Source organism: Leptodactylus fuscus, chromosome 2 (genome assembly GCF_031893055.1).
Source record: "Leptodactylus fuscus isolate aLepFus1 chromosome 2, aLepFus1.hap2, whole genome shotgun sequence".
Classification (NCBI taxonomy): domain Eukaryota; kingdom Metazoa; phylum Chordata; class Amphibia; order Anura; family Leptodactylidae; genus Leptodactylus; species Leptodactylus fuscus.
Genome location: NC_134266.1, coordinates 156719778 through 156738535, shown reverse-complemented (window position 1 = coordinate 156738535; position 18758 = coordinate 156719778). Strand labels below are relative to the sequence as shown.

General features: G+C 40.7%; 1 protein-coding gene across 1 annotated transcript; it reads right to left on the bottom strand.

Moving 5' to 3' along the window:
• Window positions 1-268: 268 nt before the first annotated feature.
• Window positions 269-18486, bottom strand: DERL2 (derlin 2). The gene is made up of 7 exons (XM_075264936.1): window positions 18327-18486; window positions 13212-13277; window positions 11131-11204; window positions 8645-8738; window positions 7650-7845; window positions 4720-4810; window positions 269-893 (listed from the first exon to the last, which is right to left on the bottom strand). Exons 1-7 carry the CDS (start codon window positions 18417-18419, stop codon window positions 788-790), a joined length of 720 nt encoding a protein of 239 aa, XP_075121037.1. The 5' UTR covers window positions 18420-18486; the 3' UTR covers window positions 269-787.
• Window positions 18487-18758: the final 272 nt, after the last annotated feature.

Here is an 18758-nt window from a genome sequence, read left to right as displayed (position 1 = left end):
TATGGCCTAGTAGTACCACCAATTTCCAAATTTACAGCTGATTTTGGTAGTATTTACCCCAATATCACATACGTCTATGATGCCATGCTTTCAGGAGTGTTTAAAAGCACAACGTCCATGGATTTATTGTGCATATAAAATATTTTATAATACACCGCCTTTTTTCTAGGATTCCTTGTACATACATCATCTTACTGAAATGCAATAATAAAACACAATTTGTTGTCATTTTGAGAATCAAACCAAGAAATCAGCCAGCAAAACAAGCTTGTGTCACTGCTCGAAACAGTGTAGTCTAAGGTTGAAGTATATTTTTATAAAATGATACGCGTCATACGTTATGTCACACAGTAGAGGAATGGCTGTTGTATGTCCCCTATTTTGTGCGTTATTTGCACGGGCAGGAGTCTCTACATTTAAAGTTTGTGTTTACAAACTGGCAAAAGTAGGACAAGTCGTGTCCTGAAGATTGTTATCTCTTTCATGTATCAAAAATAAGATAACATACAACTGTTAAAAAGCAATAAAGAAGTCTGTGTGGTCTGGTTGAATAGTATCAGTTTCCATAGTTCCAGTTCAGATTCCAAGAGCTTCAAGTACCATTGCAAACAAATCCTCTACCGGGAGGCACTGGTGGGAAAATGAAAATGTCTCCTTGTGTCAGTCAGTGGATGATAAAGTGCTTCCTGTTCTGCAAGTTATCTCTGCAACAGGGCAATGTGCATTCAAGACGATATTACAAAGTTCAGCTCCCGTGTGCCGCTTTCTTTAGTTCGCATCTTTTTCTTTAACCTCCAAGTCGTTGTCCCTCTCCCCATGCAAATCCACCAGGACGATCTTCTGGGAGTGGATTGTAGTTTGGATCTTCATCTTGTGTATCAAATATTGCCTTTCTGCAAAGCAAATTAAATAATTTAAGTACAAGTAGGCACCACATAAGAAAAACAAAAATTAGTTTTTCTTGTGGTGGATTTTCTGTCTGAATGAATGAAAGTCCTCTATTCCTGTGAAAAATGCTTTAGACAGGATGTTAACAAATCTTATCCACGCAATGCAGGAAAAAAAAATGGCCTGCAGTGTGGATTTCAAAGTGAATCTTCAGTTATAGAAACAGTTTTTCATAATAGTGTATGGGAATAAACTTTGCAACATATTTATTAGGAAATCTGTTTGCTTCTTTTTCCACTGATCAGACTAAGCTACTTTTTACATAGAAGTCTATGGAAAGGGAGGCCGAAAAGACAAAAAAAAATCTCTTGCTGCTAATCTCTGCTACACTGAGCTTGGAAGCTCATAACACTGCTATGTTTCCAGATTTATTTAATGAGATATGTTAGAAGTTGCTTTAAAAGTCGTAGGCTATTAATTTGTGCTGTGGATTTCAAGGTCATCCCTTGTCAATGCAAAGGAGGATTTCTGCAGGAAATCTGTGACACATCAGGAAGCAACATGCTGATTTTGCACTGGATTTACAGCAAATTCCTTAATGGAAAATTTGTACGTCACCCTTAAGATCAGGCCCCTAAACCTTCCCACACTACTACCTCCAGGTGTAGGGAATTTCATGCCTGGCTGTGCTTTTGATTTTATGTCCTTCTGGCCATGAGGTCTCCTGCTCTATGGTATCACTTGTGGTACCATAGCACAAGAGGCAAGGTAGCTGGCAGGACAATAGAGGAGGTGTATGAAATTCACCGAGGTTGTATGGCCTAGACTGTATGTGATGTAATTTGAGGTGGGAGGGGGGGGGGGGGTCACCAATATTTATGTGGTGGTTAAATAGGACACTATTACCTATGGGTAGACTGTTACCAGTAGGGGTGGAGCCAATTAGGACACAATTACCTATGTGTACTAACAATATGTTAACATCAGCCTTATGGTTGCCTTCAACAGGTGGGTCATTCCATATCAAGTGATCCAAATAGGAATGTTTTTTTTACCTGACGTCTTTGGATTTTTTTTATTTTTATTTTTTATGAAGTACAACTTAAGTTAATTACAAATAAAAAGTTTCGAATTTTTTTCTTCATCAGTTAATTTTTTATAGACTTCTAAAGTTTTGAAAAAGTGTGAATTTTGCCCTGGTATGGCTTTACATTTTTTAACATATCTTGGGCTAGAATTAAGATAAATAGGTGGGAGAGGCATCATTTTTCTCAGAGCGATACAGGCTTTCATTTGATATGTCACAAGATGAGGTTTCTTTATATTTTGTTTTGGAGAAATCAAATTCAAAATTTTGATGCGCAATTGTGAAAAAAACGTATGTTTTAAAATTGTGAAAAAATGCATTTGTGTTACTTGTGTTCTTGGTTATATTTGTACAGGTTTTCAACTTGGGACCAAATTGGGATCAATTTTTTTTTAAGCCTTGAATCATCTGATTTTATGTTTTTGTGAGCTTCTTCCTTTTTTCTTTTCAAATTACAACTTGCTGAATTCAACATTTATATGCAACAATAAAAAAACATAAAAAACAAATATTGTAAGTGCCAGAACAAATACATCTTATCAGAACACAGCTTGTCCAGCATTTTCAACCTGAATGCATTGAACAAACCGAAAGAAAAAAGCTGCTCATATCCTCAAGTGCGATTTTTCTAAATAGTCTCATCCTAATTATATGTTAACAAGAGTACAAGAACCAATATTTATAACACCTATTTCTACATGTAACAATTGTTTTTTATTATATCACTAAACATGTAATTTATTAAGATAAATAGTCCAGTAGATAAATCCTCATTCTATAAAATATGAACTAATCAAACAATTAATAGGACATTTTTAAACTACTGGCCTTTTATCATCAACATAATAAAATAATACAGTGATATCTAAAAATCATGGATTATTTGGTAATTATATGTTGCACACCTAATGAGTTGACACTGGTGTGGTTGGGGAGGGGGGGGGTTATATTATTAACATTCATCTGTAATAATAAGGGACATGTATCAAACATGGAGATTAGGACCTCCCTTCTTCTTGTTATCTGAGGTGCACTACAATAAGTGTCCTTCCATACTACCTAGTAATTGTACATTAGCATCAAGTCCTCAGTCATTCCTTACATCAGTGACTGCATCAACATATACTGAGCAATGCAATATGAGAACATAACATGACTTCTGTATTAATTACTCTACCTTTAATAATAAGGGACATGCATCAAACATGAAGATTGGAACCTCCCTTCTTGTGGTTATCGGAGGTGAACTACAATAAGTGTCCTACCAGAAACACACCTCTGAGAGAGATGGTCCCACTCTAGTGTCATATTACATTATTACCTGTATACTGCTAGTCTGACACTAGTTAACATTACAGTTTTGTGAGGTGGATCATTCTCTGTACATATCTCACATATAGACCCCACACTTTTAGACCACAGGCTGAACAGATCTGAATTCAAGATTTTCGGAATGACACTGTAATAGTTATATTTTAAAATATTATCCCATCGCGATCCCAACTTGAATTTTGGTACAGATGTGGCTTGGAGCATAGCAGGCCCATGTGCATTTTTTAAAATTTTTTAAATAAAACGGTTTTTTTTCGGAAATGCGTTTTAAAATTTTGCGTTTGCGTTCACATGGGTAAAATATTAACAAAGATACTCTTGTGACATATTTGGTGAAAGCCTGTATAGTTCTGAGTAGAATGGCGTTTATTTTGTTTCTCTATCTTTTTTCTAGCCTAAATTATGAGGAGAAATGTAAAGGCAGGCAACACAGAAATTCGCACTTTATGAACTTTGAAAATCAATTAAAAATCCAAAAAAATTTCTAGAATTTTTTTTTCTTCACATTTTGCATTCTCTGACACACTATTACCAAATAACAAAATCTCAAAAGAATTAAAAATATAGAGGGAATAATCATTGGTTCACTTGACACGGAATGACCCAGGTCATACAACTAACTGGCATAACTACATTTATACAGCTGCAGAATTACTAATGACAACCATAAGGCTGATGTGACCCTTGGCGTAAAAGAGTTTGACATCCATGATCTAGCTGATTTCAGCTTCGTCTTGAGCGGTCATGCTCAATCTCCAGGTAAATTCCGCCTGATAGATCCCACTGAAATGAATGAGAAGCAGAAAAATATCACCTGGCTGAAGCAGAATTTGCAAATTCAGTGATGGATGTCAAAGCGGATTTGGTGTGAATTCCTAAAGCAGAATTTTTCAGCTTCTACAAATTCCACCATGTGAACATATACTAACAGTCAATATTTAAAACACACTACCACAAAAAAAAAAAAAAAAAAAAAAAAATTTGCACTACAGGGGACTGTCAACCATGGCTACTAGGCTTCAGCCCAGTTTTCAATCTACTGGACTATTAGTGTAAGTCTAGAGCACATTTTCAACTAACATTTCCAAAAATCTGGCACTAATAAGCACATCAGGGTCTTATCCTTACTCTTATGTATAATATTCATCGTAGGCATAGGTGTAATGTGAAGCTCCTGGGTCGCAATGCAAAATAAAGGGGCCCTATTTACTATGTACCGTCTATAAAAGTGGTATCTTAAGTTCTACAGACACCTTTGTCCCCTTCTGATTGCTACTTCTGTCCCCGCTATAGCTATGCCCCTGACCTTAGCTGTGGTGCAAACTTAGCCCAACTAGTGATGCTTGCTTCCTAATAGATGAAGACCAAATAAAGATGAAAGCAGAATGTATATAGGCATGTACCATACTTACAAAATGTACGGTGTCTTTAAAATTCTTCCTCCTCCAGGTTGGTTAGGAAACACATCCTCTAAAAAGAAATAGATGTGTCCAACTGCAATACCTGCAAAAAAAGAAAAAAAAAAAAAAAAAGTTACAGTACAAAATTCGAACAGAACCCAAACTGATAACTAACAAAGGACAAAGTAACTTTCTCCATAAGTAAAACTTGGACATGAAAAGAACTCTGACAGGTTTCATAATGCTTTGAGCAAACAAGCACTCCAAAAAAAATAAATAAATGAGCCAGACACACGGATGAAGCAAGTGAACTGCCAAGTATTAAAGGATTAAAAAAACACTTGTAACGTAAAGCATCAGATTTAAGCCTTATGCACACCATGTATATAGTCATTGTGCTATCAGAGATGGAAAATGACAGCAATGGGCCCCTGTGCAAGTAGCTACTCAAATATATAATATATTTAGTATCTGACACATGACCCATACACGCCACTGACATTACAAGCATGATGCATACACAACACTTCCACATAAGACACATACAGGCCACTCACACATGATGCATTGTACTATGTGGGGGTAATTTACTATACAATGTATTATTTATGCCAGGAAACTGGCACAGAAATGGTGCATTTTTGCTGTACGAGAAATGACTTGGCATCACTTTCTGTCATTTCCACCCTGCTTGCCACTCTTTAAAAAGACAGTTGGTGGAGCAGGGTGAGGATTAAGGTGAGCCAGGACAGGGATGCCTCAGACTGTCAGGTTTCCAATTGCTGATGGCAGAAAACGGATACGAGTCGTAGCTGAAATCTATGCCAGCCTCTGCATAACACAACACTCACTTATATCACACATATCCCTCAAATCACTCACGTATTAGATGCACACGTCCCTCTTAGATTACATGCATACATCAATCACATATTACCCGAATACTGCACACATCATTCAAATCGTACAAGCATGTCGCAAACTTCACTCAAATATTAAATGAATACAGCATGTTACTCATAGAATATGAATAACATACAGTATACCTATAATTTATGTGCATGCAGCAAACTTCGTTCAAATATTATATAGCATATGACACTCATATTGCACACATACACCACTCATTTATTAAAGGGGTATTCCCATCTCAAGGATCTAAATTGCTAGCTTATGTACATGTGTTTTCCTAAATATATTGCTTTAGCAATGCTGCTTTGTTTTCCTATGTGAAATTATCCCTTCCATTGTTCACACAGCGTTTCCATAGAGCCAGACCTGTGTGATAAGTTAGGACAGATGACATCACTTACTGCTCTCACTCATCTACAGCTCTGCAGTTCAAATAACATGGAGTCAGTTTTCTAGAAGAATGGGAATATTATTTAATCTGCGCATTTATATTAATTTCTAGTAGTATTGTGATATTTCCTAGTTTTCTTTTCAGAATGCTTGGAGAGGTGTATTTGCCTGTTTGATAAAGAATACAAGACTATGAGAAGAAGAGACAGCGGGGAAAGCAGCGGAAAAAGGGAGATGGGAAAACCCCTTTAAGAATGCATACCACTCAAATTACATGTATACAGAATACAATCAAAGTGCATATTTTGGAATGCATGTTCTAGCAGACCTTTGGGTGGATCAATACTACCGTATTTTCCGGACTATAAGGCGCACATAAAATACTTCGATTTCCTCAGAAATCGAAAGTGCGCCTTATAGTCCGGTGCACCTTATATAAGGCTTGAAGCGGCGGCACGCGAGGAGTTAAGCGGCGGCCGCCTGCAAAGCATGCCGCTTCCATACATTGCAATGGGAGCGCGCTATTCAAATAGTATTCGTTCATCTCTAACTATTTGAATAGCGCGCTCTCATTGTAATGTATGGAAGCGGCATGCAGACTTTGCCGGCGGCCGCTGCTTAAAGAGATTCTACTAGAGATGAGCGAGTACTGTTCGGATCAGCCGATCCGAACAGTACTCGCTCAACTCTAGATTCTATCATTAAAAGAACTTCTTCCCCCTAACCACGTCGGAATAGCCTTAAAAAGGCTATTCGTCTCTTACCTTTCCCATAGCCAGCGCCGCCTTCTCCCTGAGCTGTGTTCGCGCCTTCCGTGTCATCTTCTTTGGGCCTCATGGATGACGCATGCGCAGTCGGCTCTGGCTGCGAGAGCCTGTTAGAGCTGACTGCGCATGCGTCATCCATGAGGCCCAAAGAAGACAGAGACGGAGCTGCAGAAGAAGGCGGCGCTGGCTATGGTAAAAAGGTAAGAGACGAATAGTCTTTTAAGGCTATTCCGACGTGATCAAGAAGGAAGTTCTTTTAAAGGTAGAATCCCTTTAACTCCTCGTGTGCCGAGCGCTTCCATTCATTTCAATGGAAGCGTGCCATTGAAATGAATAGAAGCGGCTGGCACGCGGGGGGTTAAGCGGCCACCGGCAAAGTCTGCCGGCCGCCGCTTTCAATCATATAAGGCGCACCGGACAGCGCTGCGCCTTGTAGTCCGGTGCGCCTTATATATGGACCTAGGCAGGACTATAAGGCGCTCATGGGTAATGCGCCTTATAGTCCGGTGCGCCTTATAGTCCGCAAAATACGGTAGTATGCTTTAGGCTAGTTTCAATCAAGTGGGGTTTTCCCCAAGATTAAATTATGTATAGATTTAAATAAATGCTGTTTATCTCTACTTTTTAAAAAATTTTTTGACATGAAATAAAAAAAAAACAAAAAAAAACATAGGTAGCCTCAAATATACTTAGTCTTCTCCTGATGCAGAAAGCAACAGGCTGCAACAGTGAAAGATGTATTTTTCAATAATTTAAAAATATTTCTTTTTCTTTAACCAGGACATGAGGGTACCCACAAAAGCAATGTGTAAGAATTTCTGAGTGACATTTGTTCTTTATGCAAAGTTTCAAACCAGGCTGCACAAATCTTACCTAAGAGATCTACAATAATTGAATTGCCCAGCAACAACGAAAAGCCCATAAGGACCCATGGAAGGAATGGAGCCTGAAAGTTCAGAAGACCAAAGAAGTTCATGCGAACATAAGGATTTCTTCTACTCCACACATAGACAAGCATTATTGTAAAAGCTTGACCAAGGAAAACTAAATTGACAAAAAGCCCAAAGATCTAAAGTATATTAAGGAAAAAAAATACTGTTTAAAATATACAGATGATTAAAAGCTAAGTGTAAGATATTTCCTGTAAGTATAAACATCCAGAAAAGCCTCACATTTTCTCATTGTCACATTCTCCATTTGATCAGCTTTAGGCTGAAGCCTCACATTATAGAAAGCACAAAACTTGGCAATATCTGCAACAATAAAAATTATGATTAGAGATGAGCGAATATACTCGATTGAATACCTTGGCCGCATAGCTCCCGGTGCAAAAACACTTTTGGGGCATCGAATTTTCCCTCCTTCCCTGCCGCCAGGAGCTATGCGGCCGAGGTATTCGATCGAGTATATTCGCTCATCTCTAGTTATGTAAGTTAGTTATCTAGTTATGATCAGTAAGTTATTTATTCCTGTCAAGCTTTTCTGTAAAATGTGGCCTCAGCCTAAGGCTGAGTTCACACAGGTTTTTTGAGCCAGATTTTGACTTGTAATCCGTGTCACAATCCGGCTCAAAAAACACCTCCCATTGAAATCAATGGGTTCCTTTTTCAGATATGCTCTTTCTTCAGGCGGATGTCGCGGCTGGACGTCTGCCTGAAGACACTCCCTGCCGACTAGGCCCATTCATTTGGGCCTAATCCGGAGAAGAGTACCCGTTTTTTGGGCCAGAATCTGAGGTGGCCTCCACGTCAAATTCCGGACCAAAAAACTCCATCTGAACTCGGCCTAAATGTCTGTCCCTAAGATTTTACTACAAACACCCATTAATGCAACTCTCAAGTTAAAACTTTGAATATATGTAAGGATACAGTCATTAAAAGGCCACCAAAAAGGAACATAAATACAAAATCTGCTGTACGACCACGAAACGATCCTTCTTCAAGCATCCGGCAGTACCTATATCTGACATACATATTTTGTTAAGGAACAGTTCTATTTAGACATATGTGGCTTCCTCATCATTAAAATAAAGCAGACATTTCGGGTAGCCTATGCTACTTTACCTAAAAGTCAGTGCTTCACTGCAACTTTATTAACTGAATTTAACTATTAAGCTACAGCTGCAAAAATGCTTGCATCAACTTGTATGCAATCTTATAGGCTGTAGATGTCACTCCATAGTTAAAATCCATCATCAGTGCTGCAAAAGGTTACAGTGTAGCCCAAGCCTAAAGCCAGCCATCCACATCACATTTTGGACTTTAGGATGAGAAAAAAAAAAAAAACAACTCGCCATCAACAAGTAAACTGTCACATGAGAGGGCAGTTCAGTTGTTAAAAAACAAAGAGTAATGAGTCTTTGCAAATTGGTAGATGAACAATATAATTAATCTCAAATAAATGGCATGATTAAAACTAGATTTTATTGATGTACGTTAAAATAAAGGTCCAGGGTATGTAACTATAAAAAGATAAGAAATGCACAAAAGTGATAGAAAATACATATCTACACTAATATAGGGAGACCATTATCACTTTTGCTACAGCTCCCTTAAGCAAATTTATTTATCAAAGTCTTCCTCATCAAGGGATATATTCTAAATCTGAGTAGCAGATTTATCTGAAGTACTCAGATTTAGAATATATCCCCTTACATTTTTTTTCATTTCATAGAGCTCCCCCAAATAAAAGAGAATAAGTAGGGAGTCCAACGGCTTGAAAAACGTAAACGTACTGGCATGGCTGCATGTTCTAGAATGTATAAACATTTAGGGAGAAACACCATTTTTATAGGATAGCCATTGATAGAGGTGAGGACCACACAGACTTAGAACTTGGCTTTAAAGTGGCCAAGAAGTGGGTAGACTTTTGAATTTAGGAAATTACCATGGTCAGCAGAAATATAAATACCCAGGTATCTATAGGTGTCCGTTACCTTTAGGCCACAAATATATTCACTGGTATCTACCGTTAACTGTTTAATGATATGATAAATGACAATTTGGACTGGTTAGTGCACAAGCTAGGGTAGATACTGAATCTATCAATTAGGGCCATGGTTCTGGGCAGTGATTAAGGTCAGACAAGCAAAAGCAGATTGTCTGCATAGAGTGTTCTCCTCTCTTCGTGGGTACCAATAGTCACTCCCTTATATATCGGGTCTGTCCTAAGAATGATGACAAGAGATTCTATAGCCAATGCAAAGAGTGATGGGGATAACGGACATCCCTGCCCCTGTGTAATGAGAAATATGGAGACAGGTAACCATTTATGGAGAGTGCGCTCTAGGGGATTGATAGAGAAGAGTAATCCATGTAGTAAATTATTGCCCTCCTGCAGAACCTGTAGGAGGAAGGGCTATTCCAGTCAAATGCTTTGGCTGCATCCAGAGAGCAGTTCTATTTTAAGTGTAAGCCGATGGCTGGTCAGGTAATGGAGGGAGTGTACATCTCACCCAGACTACTCAGGTGGGTGAGATGAGAAAACTCCAGAAACAATGTTTCTCAGCAGATAATTCTGTCTGCTGAGGGTTATTTCAGAGTTCCGGTTACTGGGCTGGATTTTTAGGAACGGCAGGTAGGTTTGTAGTGGGACCTGTCATTCTACCCCCCTCCAGTTCACAGTTTGGGGCTGTTCCGGCAGTGACTCAGCTGCAGAGAGTCTTCTCGTCAAGGAGGCTTAACAAGTCAGCTCCAGCAGCAACACTTTGGGCAGAGTTTGGCTGGAGAGTGAAAGAGAGAGGTCATATTTTTGGAGCTGTGTCCTGAACGAATTCTACTGGCTTTTGATTTCTGTGATTCTATGTGAGGTAACCTATTCTATGTTTAGTTAGAGCCTAGCCGGGCAGGTATTTATTTTTGTATTGTTTCCTTTGTTGCTGCACTGCCTTTTTGAGTGAAAATAAACTCTACCTTTGTTTTTGGACTAAAGAGGCTGGACTTTTGTGTCTATGCCACCCCACCTAGCAACCCCAGACCCTGACATAATCAATTTTAACAAACTGCCCAAAGCAGACAAAAATGCCAGTCTTAGGATATGCCATTTCCATTACCTGTGTCTCCAGAACTCCCGATTACCTCAGGGTAGCAGAAATAGTTAAACACAGCTGTTCTACGTGGCTTCCTTGAGAAATAAGGGTGTGTTCCACCATTTATGTACACTCCGATCTGGTGATCAGGACACAGGGCCTCATATTTCTATCGCAACCATAACTGCATATATGGAAATAGCACTAACTTATTAAGCTGCCTTCTAGATAAAAGTTCTTCATACTTATAAATCTAAAAAAGGAAATAAATTCTCATGTCCTATTAAGGACCATGCCATTCACTCATAAAACACCTTAAAAGGATACAGAAAAATCATATTAAATAAAAAATTGAATCCAACTGGTCCAAAAAACAAGAAGTTTGTGATGAGTCGCCATACCTGGGGAAAAAAAAAAAAAAGAGAAAAAAAAAAAGAGAAAAATTTGCTATTGCCATTTTATTTGACAAATGACTTACATGCTAGTTCTGATGTCTAAAACTACCAAAGTGTACCAGCTAAAGAACTCTTATAATGCAACATATAATTATGTTTTCCTGTACCAATATCTGTAAACTGACTGTTAGGTGTTGGGTATAAGTAGCCTTTGATTAGATATTTCTTGGGGAAAGGGTGAAGGGGGTAGTAGTGACATTCCATTTCCAGAAACCAGCAAATGTCCCAGGGGCGGTCATGTGAGTGATATAGGTAAATGTACATTTTAATTTTTTTTTTTTTTTTTTTTTTATTAATTATGCTATTTAGAAAGTAGGAAGGGGGAGGATGTTTAGATTAGTGTAGGGATTTCCATTTATCCCGGACATCCCCTTTAAAGGGATTCTACCACTAAATAGCTATTTTTTTTCTGCTTAAGACGTAAGAATAGCCTTTAGAAAGGCTATTCGTCTCTGCGGCGCCGTTCCTTAGAAATCCCATTTTTTACCGGTATGCTAATGAGTTCTCTCGCAGCAATGGGGGCGGGCCCCAGCGCTCAGACAGCGATGGGGGCGTCCCCACTGCTGCCTGAGAACTCTCTCCAGCGACGCCTCCTTCTTCAGCTGCATCCTCCCCTTCTCTGTCGTCTTCCTTCTGCGTCAGCTCCAACGCCTGCGCGGTCGGCTCTACCAGCAAGACACTAGTAGAGCCGAGTACGCTCCAAAACCTGGATGACTTCACTCGCACGTCGGAGGTCTGCTCAGACTTTACTGAGCATGCACAGTACACGCTGTTCGGCAAAGACTTCGAGGAGCGTACTGCGCATGCATGCAATTGCGGCCTTGAAAATATGGCCGTCGGCATGCGCAGTCGGCTCTACTAGTGTCTCACTGGCAGAGCCGACTGCGCAGGCGGCGGAGCTGACGCAGAAGGAAGATGACCGAGAAGGGGAGGCGTCGCTGGAAAGAGTTCTCAGGCAGCAGTGCGGACGCCCTCATTGCCGTTTGAGCGCTGGGGCCCGCCCCCATTGCTGCGAGAGAACTCATTAGAAAACCGGTAAAAAAAAAACAGGATTTCTAAGGAATGGCGCCTCAGAGACCAAGTCTAAAGGTAAGAGACGAATAGCCTTTCTAAAGGCTATTCTGACGTCTAAAGCAGAAAAAAAATAGCTATTTAGTGGTAGAATCCCTTTAAATTTGAAGCCAGAATGCAACGTGAAAAAAGCATTATTGTTAAGGGCAGTTTCCAGTTCGTAGGTCAGGGAGTCTGTCAGTACAGTATCTTAGTGCTCAGAGCTGTCAGCGGAGTGTGAGAATTTGTTTGTAGAATGGCCGATTTTGACTAAAGGGCTGATTTTTTTACTACACAAAGGGAAGGTTCTGACGCTGCTGAGCATTGCGGCAAGATCCTCCTTGCTTGAGAGGAGGCAGGAGAAAGCTCTAATTATGTAAGTGTTGCTGGGAGGAGTATTGAGTAAGAGAAAGATCTTGCTACGGCGCTCAGTCACCCCAGATCACACCTCCAATGTACTCTTGGCTCAATTGCATAGAAATAAAAAGCTTTTTTTGTCAAACTCAAGGAGCCATTCTACAACAAATTCTAGCACTGTGCTCACTGCTGTGAGTGCTTTAAGGTACTGGAGCTGGTTTAATAACGTTTTTGGTGTTGCCAGACTCCCTTGAGGAGCACTAATATTGTATACCTTTAAAGTGTTTGCCATAGTAAAGCATTTGTACCAAATGTAAACTTCTGTAATATCTTCTAACAGCTGTATATCAGGACAGATGAGGCATTAAACATTCTTATTTCCTGCCCATGCAAATATATTATTTTCAATGAAATTGAAACAAACCTGCTAGTACATTAGTTCCTGTATAAGATACTGACTGTGCCTACAACTTTCTAGCACCTTTTGTAGTGCTAACAGGAATATAATATATACAGCAAAAGAAGCATCTAACCCATGAGACGTACCTGGTAATGTCGAAATATCAGTTCTGGGTTGAAGTACAGCTGAAATGGTGTGATGATTTCTAATTGCTAGAAGAGAGAAAACAGATAAGGGAAAGCGTTTCAGAGAAATGTAATACATAAAAGTATATAAGTCAAGTGCCTTATTTCCTGAATTACACCTTGCCTTATTATTATTATATACATATACAGCTGTACTGTACACTATTTTATACAGATTATAAAATCTGGCTCAGTGGTTAGCACTGCAGAGCTGGAGTCCTGGGTTCAAATCCCACACAGGACAACATCTGAAAGGAGTTTGTATGTTCTCCCCGTGTTTGCGTGGGTTTCCTCTGGGTACTCCGGTTTCCTCCCACACATCAAAGACATACTGATAGGGAATTTAGATTGTGAGCCCTATATGGGACAGTGACTGTCAATATCTGTAAAGCGCTGCGGAATATGATGGCGCTATACAAGTAAGCATAATAATAATAAATAACAGATTAAGGGCTGACGCAGATGAAGATATTGCTCCCGTATTACATCCCAGCCCAAGTGTGGGTCTCCTGGGACATACATAGAGCATAATACTGACCTAGGATGCTCTAAGTTCAGGTCAGCAGAGCCACTGATAGCCCCAGAAAAAGGAGCTGAAATAAGAAAGCAATACCCTAAAAGGTGTTAAGATGGCAGATTTCATATAAAAAATTCTCAGAAGTGTTTGTTACTTTTAGCACCTTTATTAGTGAAACTAGAAGCTATAAACATACTAGCCAAAAGTGCAGACTCTTCCAGGTATACATTCCTTTTCCAGATCAATGAAGTTAGCCAACAGAACGTAAACAGGTAATCCATTGCTCCAAAGATAGAGGTTGTCCAAAGGCTTCTGTTTAACTTACTTTGGTGGTGGTTTATTCATGCAAGACCTATAGCACAGGCAAATAAATACCAGTGATAATGTAAGAGGAGAGAGTAGGCAGAGCGACACGGGAAATCGAACATGTAATCCAGGGTTGGAACCAGCCTGATACCACCATGTCCTGAATGAAAACCGCCAGCCAAAATAAGTTAATTTGAACAAACACCAATGTTTTAAAGCGTACCTAAACTTTTGAACAAGTTTTCATTTTTTGTCCGCATTTGTGACATTAAGAAATATTGTGATCTATTTTACTAATGGATTTTGCCTCCATTCCGTGAATTCCTGCACTTAAAGAAACTTTTTATCCCTTCTGTATTCTTTTCCTTCGTTCTCTATTGCCAGCAGATATCCTCTTGCTACGAGAATGTATAATTTCACAGAAAGGAGCGTTCATAAGTCTGTGTGCTTTAAATAGCATTTTTACAGGTGCTTTTATCAATTTTGTAACATTGTACACAAATCCAATACAAAATTCTTGAACATAAATATCATACATACAGCATATTTTATATCTTCAATAATTTCCTACATAGAACACAAAACTTCAGACATTTACAGCCCATCCACAGAACGTCACTGTTCTCAAGATAGATCCAAAAGGTGAACCGCACATCTATTGGACAATCATAGCATAATATATGGATACTCCACACATCTCAGAGATGGAAAGCCCCTTCTACTACTGCAGTAACTGAAGAACAGCTTCATGAGATGGGGATTCACATGGGTTATTTCTAAGATTCCCCTAAAGAACAAAATGTCAAGGTGAAATAACACACACTCCTTGACTTCACTCCCACTGAACTACATTAAGGCTGTGGCCCCACGCTGCAGAAGTGAAGCTTTTTTTGCTGTAGATTTTGCTGCAGTTTTTTAAACCAAAGACAAGAATGGCTACAGAAGGAATGGGAAATATATAGGAATTTCTTATACTTCTCTCCTCTGCTCAATCCACTTCTGGCTTTAACTTAAAAAACTGCAACAAAAAGTGTGTTTCTGCAACGTGGGACCTCAGTCTTATTGGGTTATAAAAGAAAGAAAGAAAGAAAGAAAATTTTTTTTTGTCATGTCAGTATTCCTTAGTGTAAGGGCTTGTTCACACAGGGCAAGAGGGGCCGGATTTTGGCACTGAATCCACATCAGAATCCACCCCCTCACAATAGAGGTCTATGTAGATCACTAGCTTCCTTTTTCCGTGAGCAGTATGCTGCCGCTCACAGAAAAAAGAAGCAAGTTGCCCTTTCTTCAGGTGGATTCTGTAGCTGATTCAGCTGCGGCGTCCGCCTCAAGGTAGCACCCTCCAGACTAGGCCCATTCATTCATTTGGGCGTACTCCGGAGCGAGAAGCTGCGACAGTCGTATTTTGGTCCTATTCTGACACAGCTTCCCGCATCAAAATCAGGACCACAATACGCCATTCTGTGTCCAATGTGAACTAGCTCTTACGAAATCATTAAGACATTCCATGCTAAAATTATGCACTGTTTAGCCGATTTACCCTCAGGCAGTAGCGTAACTAGGAATGGCGAGGCCCCATGGCAAACTTTTGACATGCCCCCCCCCCCCCCCCCCCTGCGCATTCCTGCGTGCTCTATTATGCCCTATAGTGGCCCCTGCACACAGTATTATGTCCCTTAGTGCCCCCTGCACACAGTATTATGTCCCATAGTGGCCCCTGCACACAGTATTATGTCCCTCAGTGGCCCCCTGCACACAGTATTATGTCCCTCAGTGGCCCCCTGCACACAGTATTATCCCCCATAGTGGCCCCTGCACACAGTATTATGCCCCACTTTGGACAACCATAAACAATTATTATACTCTGGGGTCTTTTCAGACCCCAGAGTATAATAATCAGAGACCCAGGGGGAGAAAAACATAAAAAAAAAACCCACTGTTACTCACCTATCTCCCGGCTCTGCTGCAGTCCTCCACTGTAGTCCATCTTCAATGTTGTCAGACATCACATGACCCGGGACGCAGGCCGGGGTCATGAGACGTCAGACAAATAGGCCTGAAGCCTGTCCGGATCGTGGAGAGGTAAGTAATAGTGTTTTTTACCTCTCTCGATCATTATACTCGGGGGTCTGAAAAGATAAGTGTTTGTGGGGCCCACAGTGGTATTTACCGATCCAGGCCCTGCCAAGATCAGTAAGTAAATAGGGCCCGTTACCGGCTGGAGTAACTCCAGCCTGTAACAGCCTATTAAGAAAAAACAAAATACGCAGCGGTAGCGGCTGTCGCCGGGCCCCTAATGTCCCAGGCCCTGTGGCAGCTGCCTCTGCTGCTATGTCGGTAGTTAGGCCACTGCCCTCAGGTCATGCAATCACATCTGTGATGTTTTGCCATTGCCTGCAGATGAACCATATCTGTGGTATGTGACATGTTCGAACCAACCCACTTACCTCCCACCTTGGAACCAAGCTAATAGGCAGCAATAGGCTAAGAGGGCAGAGCTACTGGCAGCAGTTATATGTGAGCTCGGTCCCAACGAGTGGCGGGGTGGTTGGGGTGAGTTAGTGCAGAGAGGAGGAAGGCGAATGGGCAGCTTAGAACAGGTCACATGCCACAGTGACGTTTCATTTGCAGGGAGCCTACAAATGAAGCATGAAGATGTGGTCAAGTGACCTGAAGCTAAATCAGCTAAACAGTACATAATTTTAACGCAATATGTATTAGTGTTTTGTTTATATGGTCATATGATAAATATATTTTATAAAATTGGATAACCCACTTTAAAGGTTACAATTAAAATGGTACAACACTTCTACATGGAAACAATAGCAGCGAGGTGAATGAAAGTTTCCATCCATATGCTGAGGATAACATCTGAACAGAGTACATGTTCAAATTAACCTTCAATATGGATTTTAAGGGGAATGCAACACTAAAGTCAAAGTAGTACACATTGGCTTCAGTACTCCAGACCTCGGGTGCATGTGCAGTGAAACTGAGGTGTAGATAGCTGGCTTCACTGAAGAACCGCCTTTTTGTTTTTTCCGTTCAAAAAATGAAGATACAAATGGCATTAGTACAGGTCTATATGGGACATTAAGCCACTGATTCATAAGGACCTGTGGGTGGTTTAAAGTCCCATCTAAATGCACAGGACAATTACAGAAATGTCTGCATCCTATAAACTGACCCTTACATTTGCAAAACGTCAATTTCATTCTTTGAAATGCAGGGGGTGAAATGTGTGACAGATCTACAGCATTCCCATAACAAAATACACAAAAAGAAATACACCTTTTTTTATGTAAATTTTTAGCCCCATATAGGGATCTCAATGTACATTTTTTTCTCCTATCAGTAGCTTTTGTAGAATGGGAGGAAATTCAAGTAAACACAGGGAGAACATACAAACTCCTTGCAGATGTTGTTCCTGGTGGGATTTGAACCCAGGACTCCAGCGCTGCAAGGTTGTAATCAGCGCTGCAAGTGCTAATCACTAGCCACCATGTTGCTTCCAAAAAGAAATACACCGTTTGCCAATTTTTTTTCAGGGCTATGGATTTTCAGAAGAAATTCTGCAAAATTTCTCCACATCTACACTCCTGTATTATCCTAATGTCAAGGCTCACTGTCACCTACCCCAGAGCATTTTGGATATTTGGAGGAGGGGGGGTACTGCTCCTTTATGAGGCAGGTTACACAACTCCAGAAAGTTATTATACATAGTCCGTCACACAACCGAGGATTCCCCCATCAGTGAGATTCATACATCTGGGGAATTTTCAGTGCATTATGTCACACAATGACATGACTGTACACCAAGCACCAGCTGGATTACCACTCTCTAAGCACTGGAGGGGCTGCTTGTTCAGGGTCTTCCTCATCCCCATCAATATTTATAAACAGCAGAAATAGATTAATAATGTTATAATATTAATAGGAAAACACGTGACTCAGCCATCAGATACATGCATGGCTATGAGCATAGACAAATACTATAGGTGACAGGTGGGACAGCTACATCCTCCGCTGACGTGTCCCTATAGTCAGACTGCCCCAGCACATGGAGCTGTACTCAGTAGCCGAGCATCATCAGTACTGGCTGGGGTACATAGGGGGAATAACAGGCGCTGGTGTCAGGAGCGGACAGACATGGGAACCCCACTCAGCGCTAGTAAGGAGTAGACAACCGTACAACACGGAGCACCCAGGTCAGAGAGGTGTCTTCTCCCGCCCTGAGCTTCGCCGGTTCTTACCACTACAGCGGTGGTGAGCACACAAGCCGTGGTATAGGCTCTGGTCACTGGAGGTATCTGCATATACTCCTGCCGGAAAGTCTGGTACGCCATCTTGCTGCCTCCCACCACTCCTCCGCTCTCATCTCCGCCTCGTCCAGACCTAGTACATCATACAGACACATTCAAATGTCTGCGCAGCTGCTAACCAATACGGTGACGTCTAGGCTCGTCTCTTCCTCCTGATTGGCTATTTCTTCTGTCGCTCCCGCCCACAGCGTGTAGTAGTGTCACGTCTCCCTGCCATTGGTCCGCGTAGAAAGAGATTGTAAAAGCTGATTGGTGGAGAGGATGAGGCGCTGTTACCTGGAGGTCTCCTCAATGAGTTTAGGCTCAGACACCTGTACAGGGGGTACAGGAACTGTGCGGAATGGAAGCTACAGTCTATGCCGT

Coding starts and splice junctions, on each gene's coding strand:
- DERL2 (XM_075264936.1), bottom strand. CDS start 18,419: ATGGCGTACCAGACTTTCCGGCAGGAGTATATGCAGATACCTCCAGTG. Junction 11,205..13,211: donor TGATATTTCGACATTACCAG/GTACGTCTCATG, acceptor TTTTTTCCCCAG/GTATGGCGACTCATCACAAA. Junction 8,739..11,130: donor TTATTTAATATGATTTTTCT/GTATCCTTTTAA, acceptor TATGTATGTCAG/ATATAGGTACTGCCGGATGC.